The following is a 21,042-nucleotide window of genomic DNA, read 5'->3' as shown; positions in this document are numbered from 1 at the left end:
TTGGATGTAGGTTTGCCCAGTGCATAAAGCCAGGCGGGGTGCTCTCCCACCCTGTCATAAAAGATTTGTTACTGCTGGTGTTAAAGTAAAACTTCCAAAGGGAGCACACTATCTTGGTATGTTTTTCGGAGTTGTTCATGAAAGCGGAGCTGTTGCTGTGTCAGTACATGTTTTGTACTTTGCAAGCAGAGTAGAATGACTATTTCTGATTCTAGCTGTTCAACACATGTTCGCGACAGCCTGCCCTGCACTGATTTCCCCACTCCACCCTTTCACATCAGTCCCTTGCAGACAGAATGGTTGGGTTGGAGGGGACCTCGAAGCTCACCCAGCCCCACTCCCTGCCATGGGCTGGCTGCCCCCCCCCAGGTCAGACCTGAGGGTTCGTGGTGGCACTGATGCTGGCTCTGCCCTGGTGTCTGTGAGCAGGAGCTGCAGAGAGGCGCCCGCCACGCTGCGAGTGCTTCTCCGTCAGACTGCAGACGCCAGCATGAACATCAGCAGACCTGCTCAACATCTCCTCACCTCACCCAGCATTTTGTTCTCTGAAGATTTGATTACTGTGCAAATTCCAGATTACAGTTCGCTGAATGAGTGGTTTTTCAGAGCTTTGTAAAATCCCACTGTTTTTATAAATATTCCGAGCCCAGAAGCTGCACCCAGGCTTAGAAGAACGATGTGCTCTAAACAAAGGCACTGCAATCCTGCTGTTCAGCAAAGCCAGACTAACAGATTTATGTGTTGCTTCTTTGTCTCTCAAATAATATCTGAAGGCTTTGGTTCTCCCAGCTTGCACATCGTTGCCCATGTTGCTCTGGGAGGAGCAGGCAGGACATGCTGTGCCTCTACAGCTGTGAGTATGAGCAGGGAGGGAAAACAACACTGTGAGTTCAAAGAGGTATTTTTCCAGTGTACCAGAGGTCAAGCTTAAGAAACAAAGTATTTACACTAAATGTGTAAACCTCAGTGTAAGTGTTAATAAATAAACATTGTGAGAGCATGAAAAAAGCTTAAATAGAGCAAGGCAGTGAGCAGAGCTGGTTCATTGCATCCAGTGAAACCCAGTATTGTGTGAGCATATCTCCCTGTTACCCACCTGTACGTGTGGCTACCGTGAGAAGTTCAGCCACCTCCCTTTGGTGATGCTACCACCTCGTAACTAAAAGCTTCTTCATGCAAAGGGGATCTGGCAAATAGAGAGCTAATAACAGGCAGCAATCCTGCTGCCACTGTTTCAGGGTAGCTAGACTGGTACTTTGTGTTTCTGATGGCTTCAGGTCAAAGTTTGCCTTGTCTGTGGCTGTAGTTGTAGGATTTCCTGGTCAGCTTTTTCAAGTGATAAAAAATCACTTCAACTGTGGTGTTGCTCATATGTATATCAAAAGATACGTTCTTAATTTTTGATTGAGCTGTGTATATTCCTGGATGTGATGCTGTTCCATCTCTTAAACACTGAGTGAACTTAAGGAAAAATGAGGCTGTTTGAAGCAATGACAGTGGCACAAGAAAAGGTTCAGCAATTTCCCTTATTAATACCCACTTAAAACATGGTAGTAAACGTACTGCGATTATCTGTTACATTATTCAGTATTTTCATTAATGATTTTCACATAAAGGTATGAGTTTCCTAGCAAAATCTGCTGGTGACGCACCATAAGGGCATTATCCATACAGCAGAAATATTGTTCAGGAAAACTGGAATAAGTTTAAGGTTTTCAGCAGTAGAAATAGGAGGAAATTTAATAAAGCTCAGTGTCACGCAAACCTAAGATTGTGTAGGAGATACAGCAAACTCATTGGTTGGTCTCTTATTTCATTGATGCTCCAGAGATTCTCAGGCAATTCCCGAAGGCCTGTAACGTGGTTTGGAAATGCACATCTATCCTGAATATTTTAAAATCACTTTATGAGTGTCTGCAAGTGGGGAACACCTCTTTAATTAATTATTAGACTTGTATCACCCACAATTAAAAGCGCTGGAGAAGTGGATGTTCTTCTACTATGCAGAAATCCAGTATGCTTCCCATAAAGACAGAATATTTGACTCATGTTTTTTATGTCAGTTTTATAATTTCTCTTTCTTTTTCTCCCATTCAGGTCAGCCAGTTCAGACAACTCTATTCCAAAGTGATCAATGATAAGCACGATGATGTTATGGCCAAGTTTGGAGCAATCCTGGCACAAGGCATTTTGGATGCAGGTAATTTCCCAAACATCTAAAGCAGCAACTCTTCTTAAACTCATAGTTGTAATAGCAATTTCATTTGGGAGATAAGGTGCTGGCTTTATGTATGTTATATAATAGCAGCAAGAAATCTCTAATTGCAACTAATTTTATTTAATTGAAGAAAGAAACCCTGCTTTGTAGTTCCGGGTCACAGGGACTACCTTTTTCTAGAGTAGGGAATATTTCACGAGTGTGAATGTCTCAACATTGAACAGGGGTAGGATTCTGTAAAGTGTGATGGTCTTTCTCTAGGGCAGAATTGCAGGGCCTATTAGGGAAAGTTTCTGTAAGCAAAGAGGGCAAACAATGTTTTGTTTTCAATTTTTCCTTCTGCTGGAGTTAAGACATGTACAGTGCTGTGTGTCAATAGTACCTGCTTTCCGAGTCTTTCACTGCTGTCCTATGCATCCAAACGCAGTCTGTCCCAAATGGTCTCTTGCACTGTGGGCTTCCCTGGCCACAGAGTTCCTTGCTCCTGTTCCCTGTGGTAGGTAGAAACAAGCTGCTTTTCTGCATGCTGGGAAATCAGGATTAGTCCTGAAGTCACATCAGCAAAGAAGTCTAGTGTATCGTATCTGTCCCTGTGGCCTGGCTGAAGCACAGCACCAAGCACTGTTATTAGTATCTGTATGAAGTTACCACATTGCCAGCCCGTGTACATGGGGGAAGAAAACACAGGGCTGCCTGCACCTATCTGCGTGGAAGCAGATGTGTTCCTGGCATGCATGTGGCAGTCAGGCTGCTCCGTGCTTCATGACTGGGCTACAGAGAAAGAAACAGGAATCACCTCCATTAATTTCACCTTGCTTCCCAGGTACCTCTGCTGGAACTCAAATTCACCAGTCTTTTTGACAAAATTGTTACTGTAATTTTGATCATTCCCATATTCAGACCGTGTTACTGGGTAGCATGAGCCCAGCTGGCTCCAAACCTCTCAGCTCTACAGACCAGTTTCGAATTCTTTAAGATTAAATCATAAAAATGCTGCTAAACCCTTTTTTGCTTCATATGTCACATGGGTATCTATAATGGTTTAGAAACCATAAACGCTCAATTTTAGTAAACTGCACGTGAATTTGTGCCAACATCTCAACTCTTTGTATCTCCCTGTGCTGCTGGAGCAAGGCTGTGAACTTCCCTTTCATTAGAGTATCTTAAAAGAAAAATTCTTTTCTCTCTCCCATCCAACTACAAGTGATTATCTGAACAATGAGCTATCAAATTTAATTATCACTCCTAGAAGGAAAAGATTGTTTGTATTATCTGCTATGGTTAGGGTTATTGAGATTGCATTTGGGGTTTTTTTTGCAGAGGAAGTAGAAAAGTATAATTCTCATTCGATGACAGGCTTTGATTAAAAGTGCAAGGTTTCCAGTGTGCAGCTGGGAAATGATGCACTGGAGGTGGGCTTTTTGCTCTGACAAAGAGGCAGCCTTCGGACATGGTTTCATGGTGATTTCATTTGATCATTGTCTAATTGTTAAGGTCCAGCTGCTACTTTTTTACAATATTAACACACGAAAAATGTAGGCATTCTAAATTTAGTGTATTATTTTTCCCAAAAAACCTTAGAACTTTCATAATTCACATACAGACGCGCTCTCTTGATTCAGACTGATGAATACCTTTCTGTTCCTCACAGAAATAAGATGCCTTATTTTCTGGAATATGTGTTAGTACACGTGAGCTATAAAAGGGATGTGGTGATTTAATCAGATGTCAGCATTTGACAAATTTGGAAACTGTTTTGCTCTCTGAACTGTACCTATCTGCTCCGATTCTCTGATGCTGCATTTCTCAATCAATGAGAAAAGGAGCGGTGGTCAGCATGCAAATATTTAGGTAGTATATCTGGAAAAATTCTTTTCTCTGTATTAAGGAAAGGTTTCCTTGGGGACTGAATGGAAGCAGCTGTTGGCAGTACGAAGATGTACGTCCTGGATTCAGTGGTATTAGAGACAATTTTAGCAAAGGATGGAAAAGGAGTCATCTTCCAAGTGACAGAGGAAGGAGTTGCCCCTCAAAATACGCATCTCACACAACATGTTATGTTTGAGCTGTTAAATACTTTGGTACAGAAGATAAACATTTGTTTTGTAGATCAAGAAATGATTATTTGAAAAGAGGATGCGGTGTAAATTGGGATTGGAAACTGGTTTCCAAGATCTAACAAAGCATCTAGTGAGTATGGTGCTGTGGTGCTGTCCTGAGCTGCACTGCCAGAAACACCCCCAGCAAAGTGTGTGCTATCAGAAAAGCTATCAAAGGAAAGAAGTTTGTAGAATTGAGTGATGAGCGTGACAAAAGTGCTCTCACGATTACAAGCCATGAATGAAGTTATCAAAGTATAAAAATTATCAGCACCTGCTTTTTTGCTCCCCTTCCTTGTTACCATTAAGCCAGTAAATCCTTGTAGCCTTCAGAACAGGCCCTTGGCTTCTGATAAATCTTGATATAGTAGCAGTGTGAATTTTGGAAAATGGACATTACAGCACCACCCTAAAAAAGCTGTGCTTTGAGGGTCTTTTGGATGGTTGATTGGGGTTGGTTGGTTGGTTTGTTTTTGAGGTATCGTGTCACAGCATCCATCCAAAGATTGGGCACGTTGTTAGGCATGCAGCTTAATTGTGAAGATAGTTCCCAGTTATGCAGTGTCTCTCCATTTTCCTGCTCCTCACAAAACCCTGGGAGTGGGGGTGGTCTGCTTGCATGTAAACCAGCAGGAAGTAGCAGCATGACAGCAATATGACTTCTGTTAATCATCCAGGAAATTCCAGGAATGGGATGATGTAATTCTGAAGGTTAAAAATAAATTGGATAAAAATTCCAAAAGTTTGATAAAGTAGTTAAGCTGCTGTGCAACATCCACTGGGCTGCTTTACCTACAGTGTCTGTAGATTACTCACCTGGCCCTCATATAGTGATGTAATGAAGAAACATTCAAAGTAAAGGTGGAGGAGAAGACCAGAGATTTAAGTGTGCTGTGTTTGACATGATTAAGAATAACACAAGATCTCAGCAGTGCCTCATTAATGTTGCAGATTCAAATACAAGTGTGAGAGTAGTGCTGGAGAAGTTAATGAAAAGCAGAGCAAATGTGGAAAGGGTGAAAGTAGAAGTCATATCATTATCTTTCTTCAAATAGGAGCTCGGAAGGAGTTTTCTAGTCAAACAGCAGGAGATCTATTGCTATCTCAAAAGGAACAGCAGTATATCCTATGTATCCTATAGGGGGACATCAAAATCCTCTGTCTTCTGCTGTTTCTCCCAGGACTAACTGACATATAAGTAAGATAACTGTGTCATTCAGGGCTTTCATTAATGTTGGTAACTGCTGCCTACTACAGATCGCTGCGCGTGCACAGCAAAGGAATGCTGCTCCAGGTTGGGATTTTTCAGCCACAAAGTGCCTGAGTCTGGAAGTTTGGGCGTTTGTATTTTAACCAAGTTAGCCTTCCTGCACTTGTCTTGGGCATGTCAGCGGTAATGGACTTGCCTGGTGCTCTCTTCAGCTCAATTCACTGTGCTCCTCAGAAGACTGAAGATCAGATTAACACTTTTTCACACTGTCTGCAAGCCCAATCTTTGAGTTTGGTTTCTAGCTGGATGTTTCTGCGCTATATCAACATATGGAGTTGTTTTGGTCTCTGCTTTGCAAGTACAAACCTAAGACTTGGTTGTCTGGCAGAGATTTAATTTTGTTGCAAAGACTGCAGGAGCTTGTCTCTTTGCTGCGTAGATTGATAGCCTCTAGAAGGAGCTTTTGAAGTTGTTGCTGTTTACATTTTTTTCTACTGAGATGTGTAGAATAAAACTGTAGGCATATTTCATCTGAATAATAGGCTGTTCAAGGAGGCAGACAGAAAAGTTTCTCTATGGAGTGCTTTATATGTGCTGTTTTCCTCGTGGTTCATCGATACGCTGTGTTTTGGAAATAGTTATGATGGTTTGCCTGTTTGGTCTCTGTACCTTCTGAACTGTACCGTCTCCTGGCAAAACAAACACAGAAGGGCTCTATTCATTGATTTTTTTGGTGATACTAGGCAGCTGTACAGAGATAGATAGAAGTAGTTACACTGCTCACATCTTTCACTGTCAAAGGTGAGATCACAGAGGGGAAAGCTGACAGCGTTACAGCTTGGCTCACACTGTGTTAATTGCTTTCACAGCAGCTGTTTCATTCCAGCATCCTCATGGGATACCCAGGGATGCATCAACTCAAGTGATGTCATTTCTGATCATTTCCAGGGGGACATAATGTGACTATTTCACTGCAGTCAAGGACGGGACACACTCACATGCCTTCTGTGGTGGGAGTTCTGGTCTTCACCCAGTTTTGGTTCTGGTTCCCTCTGAGTCACTTCTTATCACTGGCTTTCACCCCAACATGTGTCATCGGCCTTAACAAGGATCTTAAGGTATGCAATATGTGGAGAAAAAAGCGCAGTAATGGCTTGGAAGACTTGAGTGCCCTGAGAGAGAGATGCATGTTTGCACTGGTTTTCTTTGAGTACCTCTAGCTTGTGAGCACCAGAAATGGTGCAAACTAGAAGCCTGAAAAGCAGGCAAAAATAATGGAGCTGGTGGAAGCAATAGAGGTAGGAGAGTTGTAAAGAGCAGGCTTTGACCCCTTCATCTCCCCGTCCCTTGGTTTCCAGGGCATCCAAATGATTGTGGGCAAGATCGTTATATAACTGAGCTTGAATGTTTGTGTTGTGGGCTGCACCACACCCAGCTTGCTTCTTCAGAGCAGTCCTTGGTCTCTTCTTAGTCTGTGATGTGTCATAAAGGAAGGGAGATGAGAACTGGCTCTCAGAATTTGAATGGGATGTCAGAGGGTGCTTTCTGGCCTTGCTTAAGTAGGTAAGAGTAAGACAATGTGCAGAATTGGTTGCCCACTCCCAACAAGTGCTGTCCTTTTGCCAGAAGTGACTGTCAGGCGGTGCTTAGTCTGATCTAGCATGCACTAAAAAATCTTCACTTAGGTCTTAAACCAATTTTGTGCTAATAGGAGGAGGCACAGCAATAACATCGAAACCACAAAAGCATTGAAACAATGAAAACAAAGCATGGTGTGAATAGCGTGGAGTGGATGGAGGAGGCTAGGAGAGCTTGCCAGAGTCGAATTATAGAATAATTGAATAACACTGTTCTAGTTGAACTGTTGCCACTGATAACAGTTTCTCTGCTTCCGGAGGGGGAGAAAGGGAAGCCTGTATTCTTTAGAGGATCTGCGTTTGTCTCTGCTGGAAGGAAAATTCAGCTAAAGTAATTACTATGCTGTGGACCTTTTTCTCTGCTTTTTGTCTCTAACAATTTTTTTTGACTGTTTGTTTTAGATGCCAAAAGTCCAGTACAAGTCCAACTGTAAGCCGTCCACATTTGCCTACCCCCCACCTCTGGAGGTACCAAAGGAAAAGGAGAAAGAAAAGGTATTTGGACTAGCTCTCAGCATTGTAAAGACCAACCCCTTCTCCCTCCTAGTATAAACATTGACTTTGGTGGCACTAGCAGGGAATTTGAAGAGCAAAAGAAAAATTGGCAGTTGCTGTTGTCTCTGAAAGAGAATTCTAGCTATTTTTTCCTGCTGAGCTTGGGACTTTATGGCATAAAGCTGCTGTGCTACTGAGTTGCTGGAACCTCCCTTATCTCCAGTGGTCAAGCAGAAACTTTGATTTAAAATCTTTTTCTTTTTTTTTTTTTCTGATGTCCTACTGATTTATGTATCATCTGTGTGCAGCACCAAGCACAACAGTGTTTCTGTCTGTGGTGTGGGCTCCAAACTACAGCTGCAGTACAAACACTGAGAATACTAAGTGAGATAAAGCTCAAGTAGTACCATGTGGAAGGACAGAAGTGTACTTGGTCTCAGGGCAGTGGGACCATGTACTAAAATATGAGTGATGAGACCCGTGGATCTCAAAAAGATAAGTGTGAAACTGAGAACACCTAGAGATGTAGAAAGGGATGACTAGCAGAACAATAGTGGAAGCAATTTGTCTCCTGGCAAAAATGGTTAAGCCTTTGAGCAGACCACAGCAACAGGTGAAGCAGCCCTGAGGGAGCAATTGCAGCAGTGGAGACCTCTGGTACATCGTGCTAATGAATGACACTGTGTGAAAATGGTGTAACGTTTTGTCAGAATGGAATGATGGGCAGGACAAATTTCCATGCTGCCAAGGAACCCAAAACTGAGCTCTTACCAAAAGGCAAAGTTTACTGCTCATAGCTGCATTCTCACCTTTGAATAGGATATGAATTGGATGAGTCTGTTCTTATAAACTTCCCTGACCGAAATGAAAACATACCATGAATCCACATTCAGCCTGGAAACCGTCTCCAGCAACGTGACAAATACTATTGCTCCATTGCTCTGAGGACGTTACTTACAGGGACAGTTACTGTAGACAGAAGTGGGGAGACGTGCTGAATTCTTCTATAAACTGTTGCTTCTGGATACTTCCTAGCTCAGAAATGCTGAATTTCCATGAGGGCTCATCCATGGCACATTATGTGTATATGTACGTGTACATTATCTGCTTCTTGAAGTCAGTGAGAAACAGAGCTGTCTGTTTAGAAAAGTGGAGCTGCTTTTTAGATTGTTCTGAAGACTTTCTATACACATGGTTATTTACCACAGAGACCACGGCAACAGATTTTTCCCAACAACAAGAATTCCCCTGGTTGTTCTGTTAAAAATACATCAGCAAAAATCTCATGTAGAGACCCAAATAGTAATAATTAATCCCTAAATCAGGAAGTCTGTCCTTCCTCATATATGACTGTACCCCGTCTACATTCATGTATCTGTGCCATTTATTTGCTGTCATGGTGGCCTGTTTGTCTCTAAAAGAGAGCAATGCATAGAGTGTGATATTTATCTTATTGATGCCTGCACTGAGAACTGACCTAGCATTGGCTTCCCTTTGTTTCCTTGCTGGAGGGAGTGATGCACAACATAGTGTTGCAGTCCTACTCACTGTCCTCTGTTGATATATCCAGGTTTCCACTGCTGTGCTGTCCATCACTGCAAAAGCCAAGAAGAAGGAAAAGGAGAAGGAGAAAGAGAAGAAGGAAGAAGAAAAGATGGAAGTGGTGGGTGTAAACATTGAAACTTTTCTGTCTTCTTCCTCCATCTTCTAAAAATGTGGAAAGTGTGTCAGGAAAGCTGGTGCTCACTTAACAATGTCCCTGCTGTGACCTGCATTACAGTCAGTTCTGAGCGTAACATTAATGCACGTTTCAGTGCAGTGCCTATGCCATTAGCATCTTGTGTGTGTGTGCTGTTAAAAGCAACAGGCTATATTACTTAGGAATCCACTATTTCTGAGAAATAAAGCTTCCTTGTAAGTAACTGAGTTCCTTCAAGACAAAAGCTTATTCTGACAGATGTATGTGCCTTCAACTGCATGAACCTTTTATGCATTATTTCACTGCATTTGCTTAATCAACTGTTCTGACATGTTTGCCTTTTTGACAGCAGTCTCTTAGGTGCTTTGCTCATCTATCAAAACGTTTATCTATGTCCAGCTTAGGGCCAGCTGAGATTTGAGCACAGGATCTGGCCACTGCTCAGCAGTTGTGGTGATGGCTTTGGTCCTCTCTCAGCTCATAGATCTAACACTGTAACTCTTCATCAGTGAGGAAAGTGTCACCCTGGAACAAGCTGAGGAGTGCAAAAATAGCTAGATAATGAGTTCTTGGTGGTTTCTGTAATTTGGAAGATAAGTGGCAGCTAATATTTTTGATGATTCTTGACAAGGAGCAGTTCCTTTTGTGCCCACCTGACAGCTGCAAAAATGCAAAGAACAACTGTAACTGGAGAACGTGTTCGGTAGAAACCTTTCTGATTCCAGTTTAACATCCATGTAAGAGAGGCAGCACGGTGAGGGACTTTGGGCCTCTTTCTATTTAAGAAGAAATACACAAATAGTACATGAAAGGAGTGTGGCATAAGATCAAAGGTGTATTTGTAAAATATCTGTCCTGGATCTGCTTAAGTATTGGCCATATTGTAGGCACTGACCTTCATACAGATGGCTCAGAAAATGAATCATCTCATGTGCAGGTGGAATTTGTGGTTTTTCTTTTTGCTCCTTTATCAGTGTTTCCTTGTCATCAAACATTGCCTTTTCTTTAAATTATTCTTACAGCACTATAGACTAAGCAAAATGTGCTGAGCAGATGAATGTTTCTTCCAAAAGTTTTGCAACCTACGGTTAAATAAAGGTGTTGAGAGGAAGCAAAGTATTGGAAGGGATTTGTGTGTCATGTCTGTCTACGCTGTGCTGTCTAAAAAGAATGTTTTTGGCTAAATAAAGCAGAAGAACAGAGATAGCAAAAAGGGAGCTTGCTGCCACCTGCTGTGTTCGCATCCAGTGTTTTGCAGTTGTCCAAATGTTTTAGTGCTAAAATTGCTCTCCTGTTTTCCTCATATGCCTGTTATGTGGTAGTCATCCATAACTTCCAAGAACACGCACAGCCACGAGCAGTAACTGTGACAGAAATTCTGCTTACAAGAATTCCTGGGCCGTGCGTGTGGTGACAGTCCTGATAATTTCCTATTGGTTGTCTCCATCTTTTTTCTACAGTCCTTTTTGTTTGCAACTCTCAGATGATCCTGAGCAATGGGGAAATTATGTTCCATGTTCTTACGTATATAAATGATGCTATGTTTTTTCCTCCTGAGCTTTGGCCTCCAGCCGCTGAGTCAGTGGTGAAGGAGCTCCTAGCTGCAGTTCCCCAGGGAGTCTCTGGGGTGGAGTTGTTTTGGTTGAGCTGCTGTCACTGCCCACAGTGTGAAAGGTCACTGATGGTTTTATAGCAGTGAAAATGCAATGGCAATCTTTAGAAATTTCCATATGCTGGGTAATGATATTAAAGAATCTTAAGTTGTGAACAGAAGTGGTGAGTTTAAGTGTAGTATGGGGAAGTCACAGGTAAGCTGTTCCACCGCCACCTCTTGTTGAACCTGCTTTCACCTGCAGTCACAAGTGAGACATTGCCATTGGGGTGTACTTAGATCCACTCTGGCATTGCTTGTGCCAGCTGATTGATGCATCTCAGGTTGTTCCTCAGCAGGTGAGTGGCTTCTCATCATCCTCTGGAAGTGCTCTCTGAGTATCAAGTTGTCCCTTACCCTGCTGAATTTGGAAGGAGTTAGAGGCTGCTGTTAAAACCATGTTGATGTTCTCCTCCTGCTGCAGGATGAGACTGAAAAGAAGGATGAAAAAGAAAAGAAGAAAGAGCCTGAGCCCAATTTCCAGCTTTTGGACAACCCAGCAAGAGTCATGCCTGCTCAGCTCAAAGTTCTGACAATGACAGAGAGCTGCCGATATCAGCCTTTCAAACCGGTAAGTGTCCCACTCCAGGTCTGTGTGCTTGACAGAACACAGAACCCTGTGCTGGGCTTATGTATTAGGACCTTGAGGCTCTGCATGTACCTGAAAGTCCCACTCACACGTGGTGCACCACTGTAATTTGTTTTAGAGATTTATGACTCCACTGCTGCTGTATTTCTGCTCTGTCCAAATGATCACATGCAGTTGTAGCTGGGGGAGAAACCAGAGCTGCTACAACCCGTTTCATTGTGTTGATGCTGCTTTATCTTTATTTTTCTTCTTTTTCTTTCTTCACGTGCTGTAACCTGGAAACCAGTCAGACACACTCTGTATTAATGACGTTGCTGGGTACATAAACACTGAGAAATGGCTTTTCCAATGAGCTGAAAAGTTGAACAGGCTCGTTGTCAAATCAGTATAGAAAAAAAAAAGCGTCAGTCTTGTGCTGGGGTGTTATTATTTGAAGTAGGGTTTATAACAGAAATTTTTGATTTTTTTTAATTAAACAGATTTCTTATTTGGTTACACATGGAGTTAGAAAAGTGCCTCCATCTCCTGTTAACACAGACAAAACCACAGCGTGTGATTGTCAGATAAAGATGATGACATTTGCCCAAGCAATCTAATAAGTTTGCTCCTGGCCTCTGAGTCTCTTGAAACAAATTCTTTTGGCTTTTATTTTTGTCCAACACATAATAACATCCTCCACTATTCCCTTTTGCAGCATTGTGCATGGGAAAACTCTATTCAGAAACAGTAGTGTTGGTTTTTTTTCCTAGGAAAATATTTGTGTTTTTAATACATGTATTTCCTGGAATTCCATCAGCATATCGGAATCCTCTGTGCCTCATCCCCTTCCGAGGCACCCATGTTTTAGCAGATCTCTTGAAGGATCTTTCTGTTTCTATCTTTCAAAAAGAAATGACCCAACTATTTGGTTTGCTATGCAGTCCAATAAGCGTCCACTCATGCAGCTGAAGCTTCAAAAGAAGGTGAATCCTAATACAGAACTGGTTAGTAAGGGTGGTGCAGTTTCCTCACTTTAACTCCTCCCAAAAAAACAGATTTTGAGAACAGAAGAGTATTTTTTTGCTAGATCAGTGTGTGTAACCAAGGAGGGTCTTGAAATTGAGATGTTTAGGAGGTTTGCACTGCTTTGGGAAATGCCAGAACAAAAAGCCTCTTTGAAATATGTTTATAGCCTGGATTCCTGATGTGGTTCATGCTCTGATCCCAGCCAGGCATGACACAGCACTGCCTCTTTGCACCTCACGTTTCAGTGTTTGAGATGCAAAGATTTGTTTTAGCCTTAAAGGATGATTGGTTGTGACCTTTGTAATTAATTCACCTTGTTTTATGAGGTTCTGCTAATAGGATTCCTCAGTCAGTGGAAGCTGGTGATCAGATTAGTCTCTGTTTCAATAGCCTTCTGGGAGGCTGCTATAGAGAGAAGCTTCACTAGGCTTTGTTGCCCTTAAGATGAGCCTTATAAAGCTATTATGGTTCAATTAGTTTTCAAGTGGAAAGTGCCAGACTGAGCCTGGGGTAAAGCTGTGAATCCAGATGCCATTTTCTATCAAACTGAGACATAGATAATGGCAATATAAAAAGCAGCCTGGATAAGCTTTTTCTGTTCCATCCCCTTATCAGGCAGGGGGCTGGGTGGGTGTTGGATGCTTTCCTTTCCGAAACTTCTCCTTTTTCTGGCAAAGTTGCACCTTTGGCATAGACACAGTCAGCAGAGAATGAGCACATACAGTGCTGCTTCTGACATGGAATGTTGAGGTGAAGGCCACCAGCAGGGACTCTTTACATGTCTCCTTCATGTATGAACAGTTGGGAGAAAGGATCTGCTTTGCTTTTTTGTTCTTTTCCTAGATAGCACTGACTAATCCTTAAATGAGCCTAGCATTGCAGAGAAGCAGAACTGTATAAATCATTATGTCCATCTATGTATGTAGGAACACAAATGAAGCCAGGGCTTTGCTTACTCTGTTCTCTTTGCAGAGGCAGGCATCTGAATGGCTCAAACACTAAGACTTCCAGCAGTCTGTGTTTGGCCCAGGTATTCAGTGAGCTCTAAATGTGGGGTGCAAACAAGTAAGGAAGTGTAAAGTACCATGCATCAGTCTGACCAAATATGAGCTCTGCTTCTTATGCAACTGATTTTTGTCCCTGCTTGCACAGGGTTTCAGTCTGATGTAACTTGCAGCTAGCTAGTCATGGTCCTTCTTTTCCTTTGGTGTGAGTTGAGCATTCATTCCTGCTGATGAGGAACCTGAGGTGTTTCATATGGCCTAGGGTAAGACTGTGACCATCAACACTCCACCACAAGGCACAGGCAAGCAGCTTCTAATGCTCATTGTACTTGTGCTACAGCTTTCCATTGGAGGCATCATCATTCTGAAGGACACCAGTGAGGATATGGAGGAGCTGGTCGAACCTGTGGCAGCTCACGGTCCAAAGATCGAAGAAGAGGAGCAGGAACCTGAACCTCCAGAGCCCTTTGAGTACATTGATGATTAAGACATGAGGTACAATACAGTATGCACTTTTATGAATCCCCAGTAAGGTAAAAACTTCTTTGGATTAACTGAAGCAGTTACCAGCATCCAGCACTCTTGTTTTAAATCTTTTGTTCTGCGTTAGATTCAGAAACGTTTGAAGAGTTTGGAAGCAGTAGGAGAGGAAGCCCAGTGTTCTGGATAAGGCCTTATACAGTTGTACTGGATCTGGTCTCTAAGCACGGAGGCCCAGCTGCTCATAAATAGAACATCCCTGGGCAGAGTCTGAGCAGAAATGAAGGGTCACAGACAGCAGCTGAGCTGGAAATAATCAGCTTGTGAAGAATGATCCCAGAGGGGCAAGTGGTTTATATAACACAGCTGTCATCTACTTGACCTCGGTGTGGAAGAACTGGTCAAAAGAGAATAGTGCTGCTCTGCTGACTTGCTTTGTGTTCCCAGCAGTTCTTAGCAGAATTTAATGATAGTTCAGTCATGAGCTCGCTGGTGCTCTCTGAGTCTCATCATAATGGTCCTTGTATATCTATTCCAGTCAGTGAATAGTGCAGTTCTCGGGTCTCCTGGTTAAAGTGCCTCAGCTCGTGTGCAGGTTTCTCACTGAGAGGCAGAAGTTCAGTCTAGTTATTTCCAGATATGGGCTGGCATGTTCCAGTGTTCCCAAGAGCAAAGATTATGCACATGAATTGGTGGATGGGCAGGAAAGCAGACTTGCTTCTACAAATGTTGCGTCATTGGCAGACTGGGGTGAATGTGTGGGGCCAACCACAAAAAGGCATAGTTAAATATGCTTGCTTTTCTGGTCTCTCTCTCCCTCTTCTCCAGGATCACATCCTCCAAAGAAGACACTATGCTTGATATCAGAAAGACAGACGTGAAGACCTTCCTATGGAGATCTGCTGTTCAGTGCATGCAGCCCCAATCTGTGCTGAGCTAAAGCTGATAGTCCGTGTTTTATGGTTGAAGAACAGATATATGCTATTTAGTGTACTCTTTCACAAAACCTTGTTTTCAAATAAATATATTAAAAACTCTTGACAGGAAACATGATACTTGGAGGGAAAAAAGAAAAAGGAAAGGCTAGCAAGTGCTCTTCTGTTCAGCCTGAACCTTGGATATTATACTCAAGTCATGTAGAGTTAATTGAAATTTCTGCATCTCTCTGCTTTCTGTAGCATTCCCTTAGGCTGACCAAGGTCATTAGCTAAAGTCTGTCCCAGCCACAGCACTGCTACAACAGAGATGGAAGATCTCTACCTGCCAGCAGCTTTCTTAGATTAGTTCTGCTTCCAGAATATCGCTGTGATACTGACTTTGCACTGATCTTCGTCCTTGCTCATCTTAGTTTTCCTGTGTCAGTGTGGGGCTGTCAGAAGGGCTGTGGATATCAGTGGTGGGGAAATTGAGACACATTTCTCTTGAGAATCCCTTTTGTGTGTGCTTTCGCTGCTTTCACCAAATATGAACAAAATAGCCAATGTGAGCAGGCAGCTAGAAAAGCATTGCAGGCTCAGATGGGGTGAATCCAGACATACAAATCGTAACACTGATGTACATCGTGAGCCAAGGGGGAATTTACAGTCAGGGGTATGGAATGAGCAGAAGTCACAAGGAAAGAATGCAGCTTAAGGGTTCACTGTGGGACCAGCCAGGCCTTCACCTGAGGGGCTGTAACGCTTCACAGGTTGTATCACCAGTGAGCCAGAAACTGCAGCCCTGGCCAGCTGTAAGCCGGCTGCTGGACTGTGCCGCTTCGCTTGAAACAGCACGTAAATGGCATGAGGTTTTTGTTGTATGTATGTGGGAGTATCTTGCTACATGTGAACATGCTGCAAACTCATGTGTATCGGTAGAAATGGAAGACAAATCTTGCATGTAGTGCCTGGGAGTTTTTCCAGGAGATGGTTTATTTTGGTGGATGTTACTATAGCAATAGAATAGTCCATCTTTGTTTTCTGCAAAGCTTAAGAAGTACAGAGCAGAGGTATGGGACTGAAAGCCAACTTTGAGTCCTAGACTTCAGTCAGGTCCCTGAATTTGAAATGTTGTCTCAGTGGGGGTGCTGGCCAGAGCTCACTGTTCTCAGTGTGATGCAGATCTGTTCTCCTGCAGATCAGAGCTGAGAATGATCCTGAAATATCTACAGACAACATTTGTGGAGGTAACATTGGAAACAGAGGCAGTCACTGCTCTAGTCCAGTGGTCATTAGACTTAAGACCCAGGGGACTGAGAAGTCATTCCTCTCGAAGCAGGAAGTTGTGTGGTAGGTGGTTTTCAAAATCTGTACCTTTTGGTTTATTGGATAAGGCTGCTGGTGTATTTGGGGTTTCCCTTTGGGGACTTTTCTGACTGGCCCCAGCTGAGCTCTGTGCTGCCTGGGCTGGATCCTACCCCTTCACCAGTGTGTGCTCAGGCGGCTTCCCTGGGGACAGGTGGGGCTTGGCCCGTGAGGTCTGTGCCGTGCCTGAGGGATGGAGGCAACCTCTGGCTTTCCAATGTTTGGTTTGGAGAATGTGTAGGGGGAAAGTGCTGTTGTAAATAATGTCATTGCAGCCCCAGTGGCTTTTTGGCTATGATTTCCTAGGGAGCATTGCTCTCCTGGACCCATGTGGTGGGACCCACCCCTGGGGTGCTTGCCAAGGGCTAATTGGGTCTGATGCTCTTAGGTCTTCATGAAGGGAGAGGCAGAGGTGGCAGGAAACACGTTTGAGTAATGGGCCTTATCTCACTGAACCTCAGTCACTAATCACTGAAAGAACCGTGCTGTTCTGACAGATCCAGGATGCCCTGGTCATCTCCTCAGTGGCTAACTCAGTTAGCTATCTCAGCTGGGCACAGTAGTGAGGGGAGAGGTGGAGATGGAGATGCTGGAGGCTGTGCTGCCGGGGCAGGGTTCATCTGATCACAGCGGAGCCGCCCTCCCTATCTCTGCCCTCCCATCCAGGCCCAGGCGAAGCCCTTCCTCCTCGTCCTGGAATGCCAAGGTTGGCTGCCACTGATAGTGATGGTGACTTGGTCATTTATCTGTCTGTATTCTGCAGGCTGGAGGACTGCCGCCCAGACTTCAGTCTGCCCTGGGCTGTCACTGGTTGGCTGCTGACAGTGCTAGCTTTCCAGCACTGGGTGGACTGGACTGTTCTCATGCTCCATTCCTCAGGCAAGGAGAAGCTGCCTCAGCCCCTGCTGCTCAGTTCCAGCTCAGGGCTGGCTTGACTTTGCTTCTGAAATCTGCTGTGTGTGGGCAAATGGTCCAACTGGAAGGAGCCCAGGGCTGGAGTTGTGTGTGGAGGTCTATATTCCAGTTCCTGGCATTGGCTGCACAACTAAAACTTTGTTCTATTTTGCTTAAAAGAAGCACTATTCATGTACTTAGATTAGCCATCAGTATCTCCTGTAGTGAGCAGAAGGATCAGCAATTACCCATGTATTACAGAGAGGTGGCTCACAGCAAGTCATCCCTCTGCCAAAGCCCTTTGGACATCATAGAGATTCTGAAGCCACGAACCCCAGGCGACCCAACTTCATGGGCTTGGGCTGATGGACCCACTGCCCCACATGTGTGCACGTGTGTTCAAGCCACACAAACCTCCGTCGTCCTTTTATGTTGCAGAAAATGGATGGCAGAAGAGCTATACCTTGAGGGTACAAATGAGGTGGGAGCTGCCATGCAGGGCACCCCAGAGCTTGCTGCTCATATCCTTTCATAGGTTCTGGGCAGAGACATTTTGTGCAACAGCATTCGTGGCCAAGAATACAAATAGCTGCTCTGGTGACCCAGGGAAGAACTGCAATACAGGCAGAGTTAATTATCAGCTGAAATTATGGGGACATTGTTCTTCCAAAGATAACCTACAAAGGATGAAGCATAGAGCAATTTTTTCCCCTTCAGGATGAAGGAAAGAGACCTGAAATATTTGGTGCAGTGTCTTTGTTTTCAGTGTTAGGGTGGCTCTCCCATTTAGATGTTTTTCTCCATTCTGTCAGTAAGAATCAAGATGAATTAACTTTTTGTTTCTCCACCATGTCTTCCCAGAAGAGAAGCTGAGATAGCTCTGGTTGGTCTGGGCAAATTCTCTGTTTTCTTTAACTTTACACAGAGACCTATTTTGTTTTTATCCAAAGCGTGAAATCTGGGGCCCAGGGATGAAGAAGGAGCAGCAGAAAATAACTTGCTGGAAACATCTGCATAAGGCATGAGAGTTCATGCATTCATTCATAGTGGAAGCCTGCTGCTTGCTCCTCTTCCAGGCTGGGGATTTTGCAATTTGTCCCCGATTGATCAGGTGATTTCTATAACCAGCTGGAAAGCTCACCCCGCTGCCTCCTTCCTGCATCCCATGGCACCAAATCAAAGTGTCTGTTGTGCCTCTCCTAGCCAGGGACTTTGGTTACAGGAAATTACTGGAGAAGGGTTTGCGTATGAATATACTGGCATGGGGCTGACTGCATCCTTCTAGGCTGAGGTGGGGAGAGGTGAAGCTCAGCAGCAGCTACACAAGCCCAGGGAGACAGAGCAGCTTTGTGGTAGTTTGCTGCTGCAGCAAACAGAGAGGTTTTGCAACTCATTGCCTCCCCTTGCAGAGGGCCCTTGGGGTCACACTGCTGTGTAAGTCAAATGTGAACAGTGTTTGACCTCGGTCCAAGCTAACCTCAGCCTTGGGCAGTCCTACTAAGAGCCAGGCCGTGCTCCAAACACAGACATGTGCCATCCATCCACCAAAAGCTCTAATGACTTCTTATTCATTCTCTAAACGCTCCTTTAAAAGTCTTCATTGAAAATCCAAGCCAGAATCTTTTTCAGCAACTAAAAGCTGAAGTTTGACTCAGAAAATAACAGGGTGTCCAAGCTTTGAAAAACGTTCTCCTCTTGCCTGGTTTGCTTTTATTTTTAATGCAAGAAGTTGGAGAGGCTGCTGAAAGAAGCCATTTCCTACAGAATCTTCCACCTGGGCACAGGACACAGTGATCTGTTTTTCAATTGGGCAGGAGGTCGCCGTCCTGCTCACGGCTGGGCAGCCCAGCCCCAGGAGTGCTCAGCAGTGGAACTATCACCTGTCCCAAGGACAAACGTACACTGCAGAGCTGCTCCATGTCCCAGGCACTGACAGATGTCCCCCCTTGGCCGTGGAGGGCAGTGGGTGCTGCTTTTCAGGTCTGAGGCACAAACGTTGCATCTTCCTGACCTTACACCAGATGCTGGCGCTTTGCAGCACACAAAACTGCTAACTGTCATGCTCGGAATACAGATTTCCCAGCACTTCCTAGCATTTTTCTGGTGCTTTCTAAAAGCATTCCTGTGCTAAGAATTTAGGCAAGACCATAGGAATTTCCCACAGCTTTTTGGAACTTCTTCGTGGTTTCTGGGAATATCCCTGTTCATTCTAGGAATTGCAGAGAGCCTTGTTGGAATCACAGGCTGGAATCCCAGGTACTTTCTGAACATTTTGGAGTGTTTCCTCGCAATTTCAGCATACTATCATACACCTTTCTAGCACTTTCTAGGCCTTTTCTTGTACTTTCTAGGAAATCTCAGGTGCTTCTTAAGAAACAAGAAGTCACTTCTAAGTATCTAAGCACTTTCTAAAGATTGCAGAACACTTTCTGAACATTTCCCAGTCCTTTCTAGGAATTCTCCCTTGCTTTCTAGAAATTACAGGCTGCTTTCTAGGCACTGCTGAGTGCTTTCTAAGACTTGCATTGTGCTTCCCAGGAGCGTCTTTGATCCAAAAGCCAAGCTGCCAATGTTCTCCATAAGCCACAGGGCTACACAGCTTTCTGTCTGCAGCGCATAGCATCTACTTTTAGAACAAGCAGAAAAAGACCTACCTATCCTAACTCTGAACATGAATGATACAGTGGCAAACCCTGGAAGCAGAGCGGTCTGTTGAGCTCCAGCCACAGTTCAGATGTTTTTTCAGCGTCTGGAATTCACAGCACAAATAAACCCAGGGTTATGGTTAAACAGAGAGTGTTTTGACCACTCAGGCAGAGGAAGGTGTCCCTGCTTCAGCTCAGCCACGTTCCCTTTCTGCATCCACAGACCCGGCTGAAACCACTCAGTCCCTCACCTGGATAACCAGGCTTTGCAGAGGGAAGGCACGGCAGAGGAGTAGATCTGCAGGGCTGCATTTGCTCTGCATGAGGTATTTCACATCTTACTTTCCTTTCCCAAAGAACAGCAGTCGAATTCAGTGTTTTACACTTGAATGCCAACCCACTGCAGGCAGAAGGGGGAGCAGAGCTATTTGCAGCAGTGCTGAATGGTGATTCCCACGAGTCGAGGATGGGGTGCTGATGCCTGCTTACCCACGGGGACGTGTTTCTGTCATAACTATTCTCCATCACCTCTCTCTTTCCCAACATTTATCCTACTACGTTGACAATTTTAGATCTGGCAGCAATGTCCAAGGGTTGGGGCTGGGTTGTTTTTTTTCCCTCTGTCTTCAATATAAAATAAAAATCCTTGGATGACTGGCCAAATGCCAGCGCCCTGAACCACATTCATACTGGAGCGCAGCGTTGGAAAGTTGGGTTGGGAAACGGTCTCAGGAGAGAGCAGAGCCACTGAGCCGCCTGGTGACCTCAGCTTTTGCTTCCTGTCAGGCTGAGATTCAAAGGCTGGGGCAAACGCAGAGCACCGCAGCCTTTGCGGCTTTTTAAAGGCAGACGGTGCCTCGTTGCGCCTGGGGGTGGGGTTACGGGGAGGGCGTGTTCACCCAGCAAAGGTGCGGGCACAGGAACACAAAGCTGCACAGGCGACACCAGCACGCCAGCCACATCACCGCCGGCAGACCGTTCTGCTGCTAGCATATGCGTCCCGCAGCCGCGAAGCCACCACCCCTGTCACGTGGTTCCACTTTCCGCTTGCGATTGGCTGAGCGCGATCACGTGTTGCAGGAGAAGGGAGGAGCGTGCGGCCGCGGTTGCCACAGCGACCGAGGGAGGCGGCGG

General features: G+C 44.4%; 1 protein-coding gene across 1 annotated transcript in view; it reads left to right on the top strand.

The window, feature by feature from the left end:
• Positions 1-15,128, top strand: part of PSMD1 (proteasome 26S subunit, non-ATPase 1) — a 61,790-nt gene extending 46,662 nt beyond the window's left edge. Inside the window, exons 19-25 of the mRNA XM_042878092.1 lie at positions 2,098-2,200; positions 6,476-6,645; positions 7,567-7,659; positions 9,230-9,322; positions 11,434-11,580; positions 13,948-14,102; positions 14,916-15,128. Coding sequence (XP_042734026.1) covers positions 2,098-2,200; positions 6,476-6,645; positions 7,567-7,659; positions 9,230-9,322; positions 11,434-11,580; positions 13,948-14,094 — 753 coding nt within the window. The 3' untranslated portion in view covers positions 14,095-14,102; positions 14,916-15,128. The remainder of the gene's footprint in view (positions 1-2,097; positions 2,201-6,475; positions 6,646-7,566; positions 7,660-9,229; positions 9,323-11,433; positions 11,581-13,947; positions 14,103-14,915) is intronic.
• The last annotated feature ends 5,914 nt before the right edge of the window (positions 15,129-21,042 follow it).

This window comes from Lagopus leucura, unplaced genomic scaffold, assembly GCF_019238085.1.
Source record: "Lagopus leucura isolate 7727_CA_CO unplaced genomic scaffold, USGS_WTPT01 Super-Scaffold_100021, whole genome shotgun sequence".
In the NCBI taxonomy this organism is placed as follows: domain Eukaryota; kingdom Metazoa; phylum Chordata; class Aves; order Galliformes; family Phasianidae; genus Lagopus; species Lagopus leucura.
This window is presented reverse-complemented; position numbering and strand designations above follow the sequence as displayed.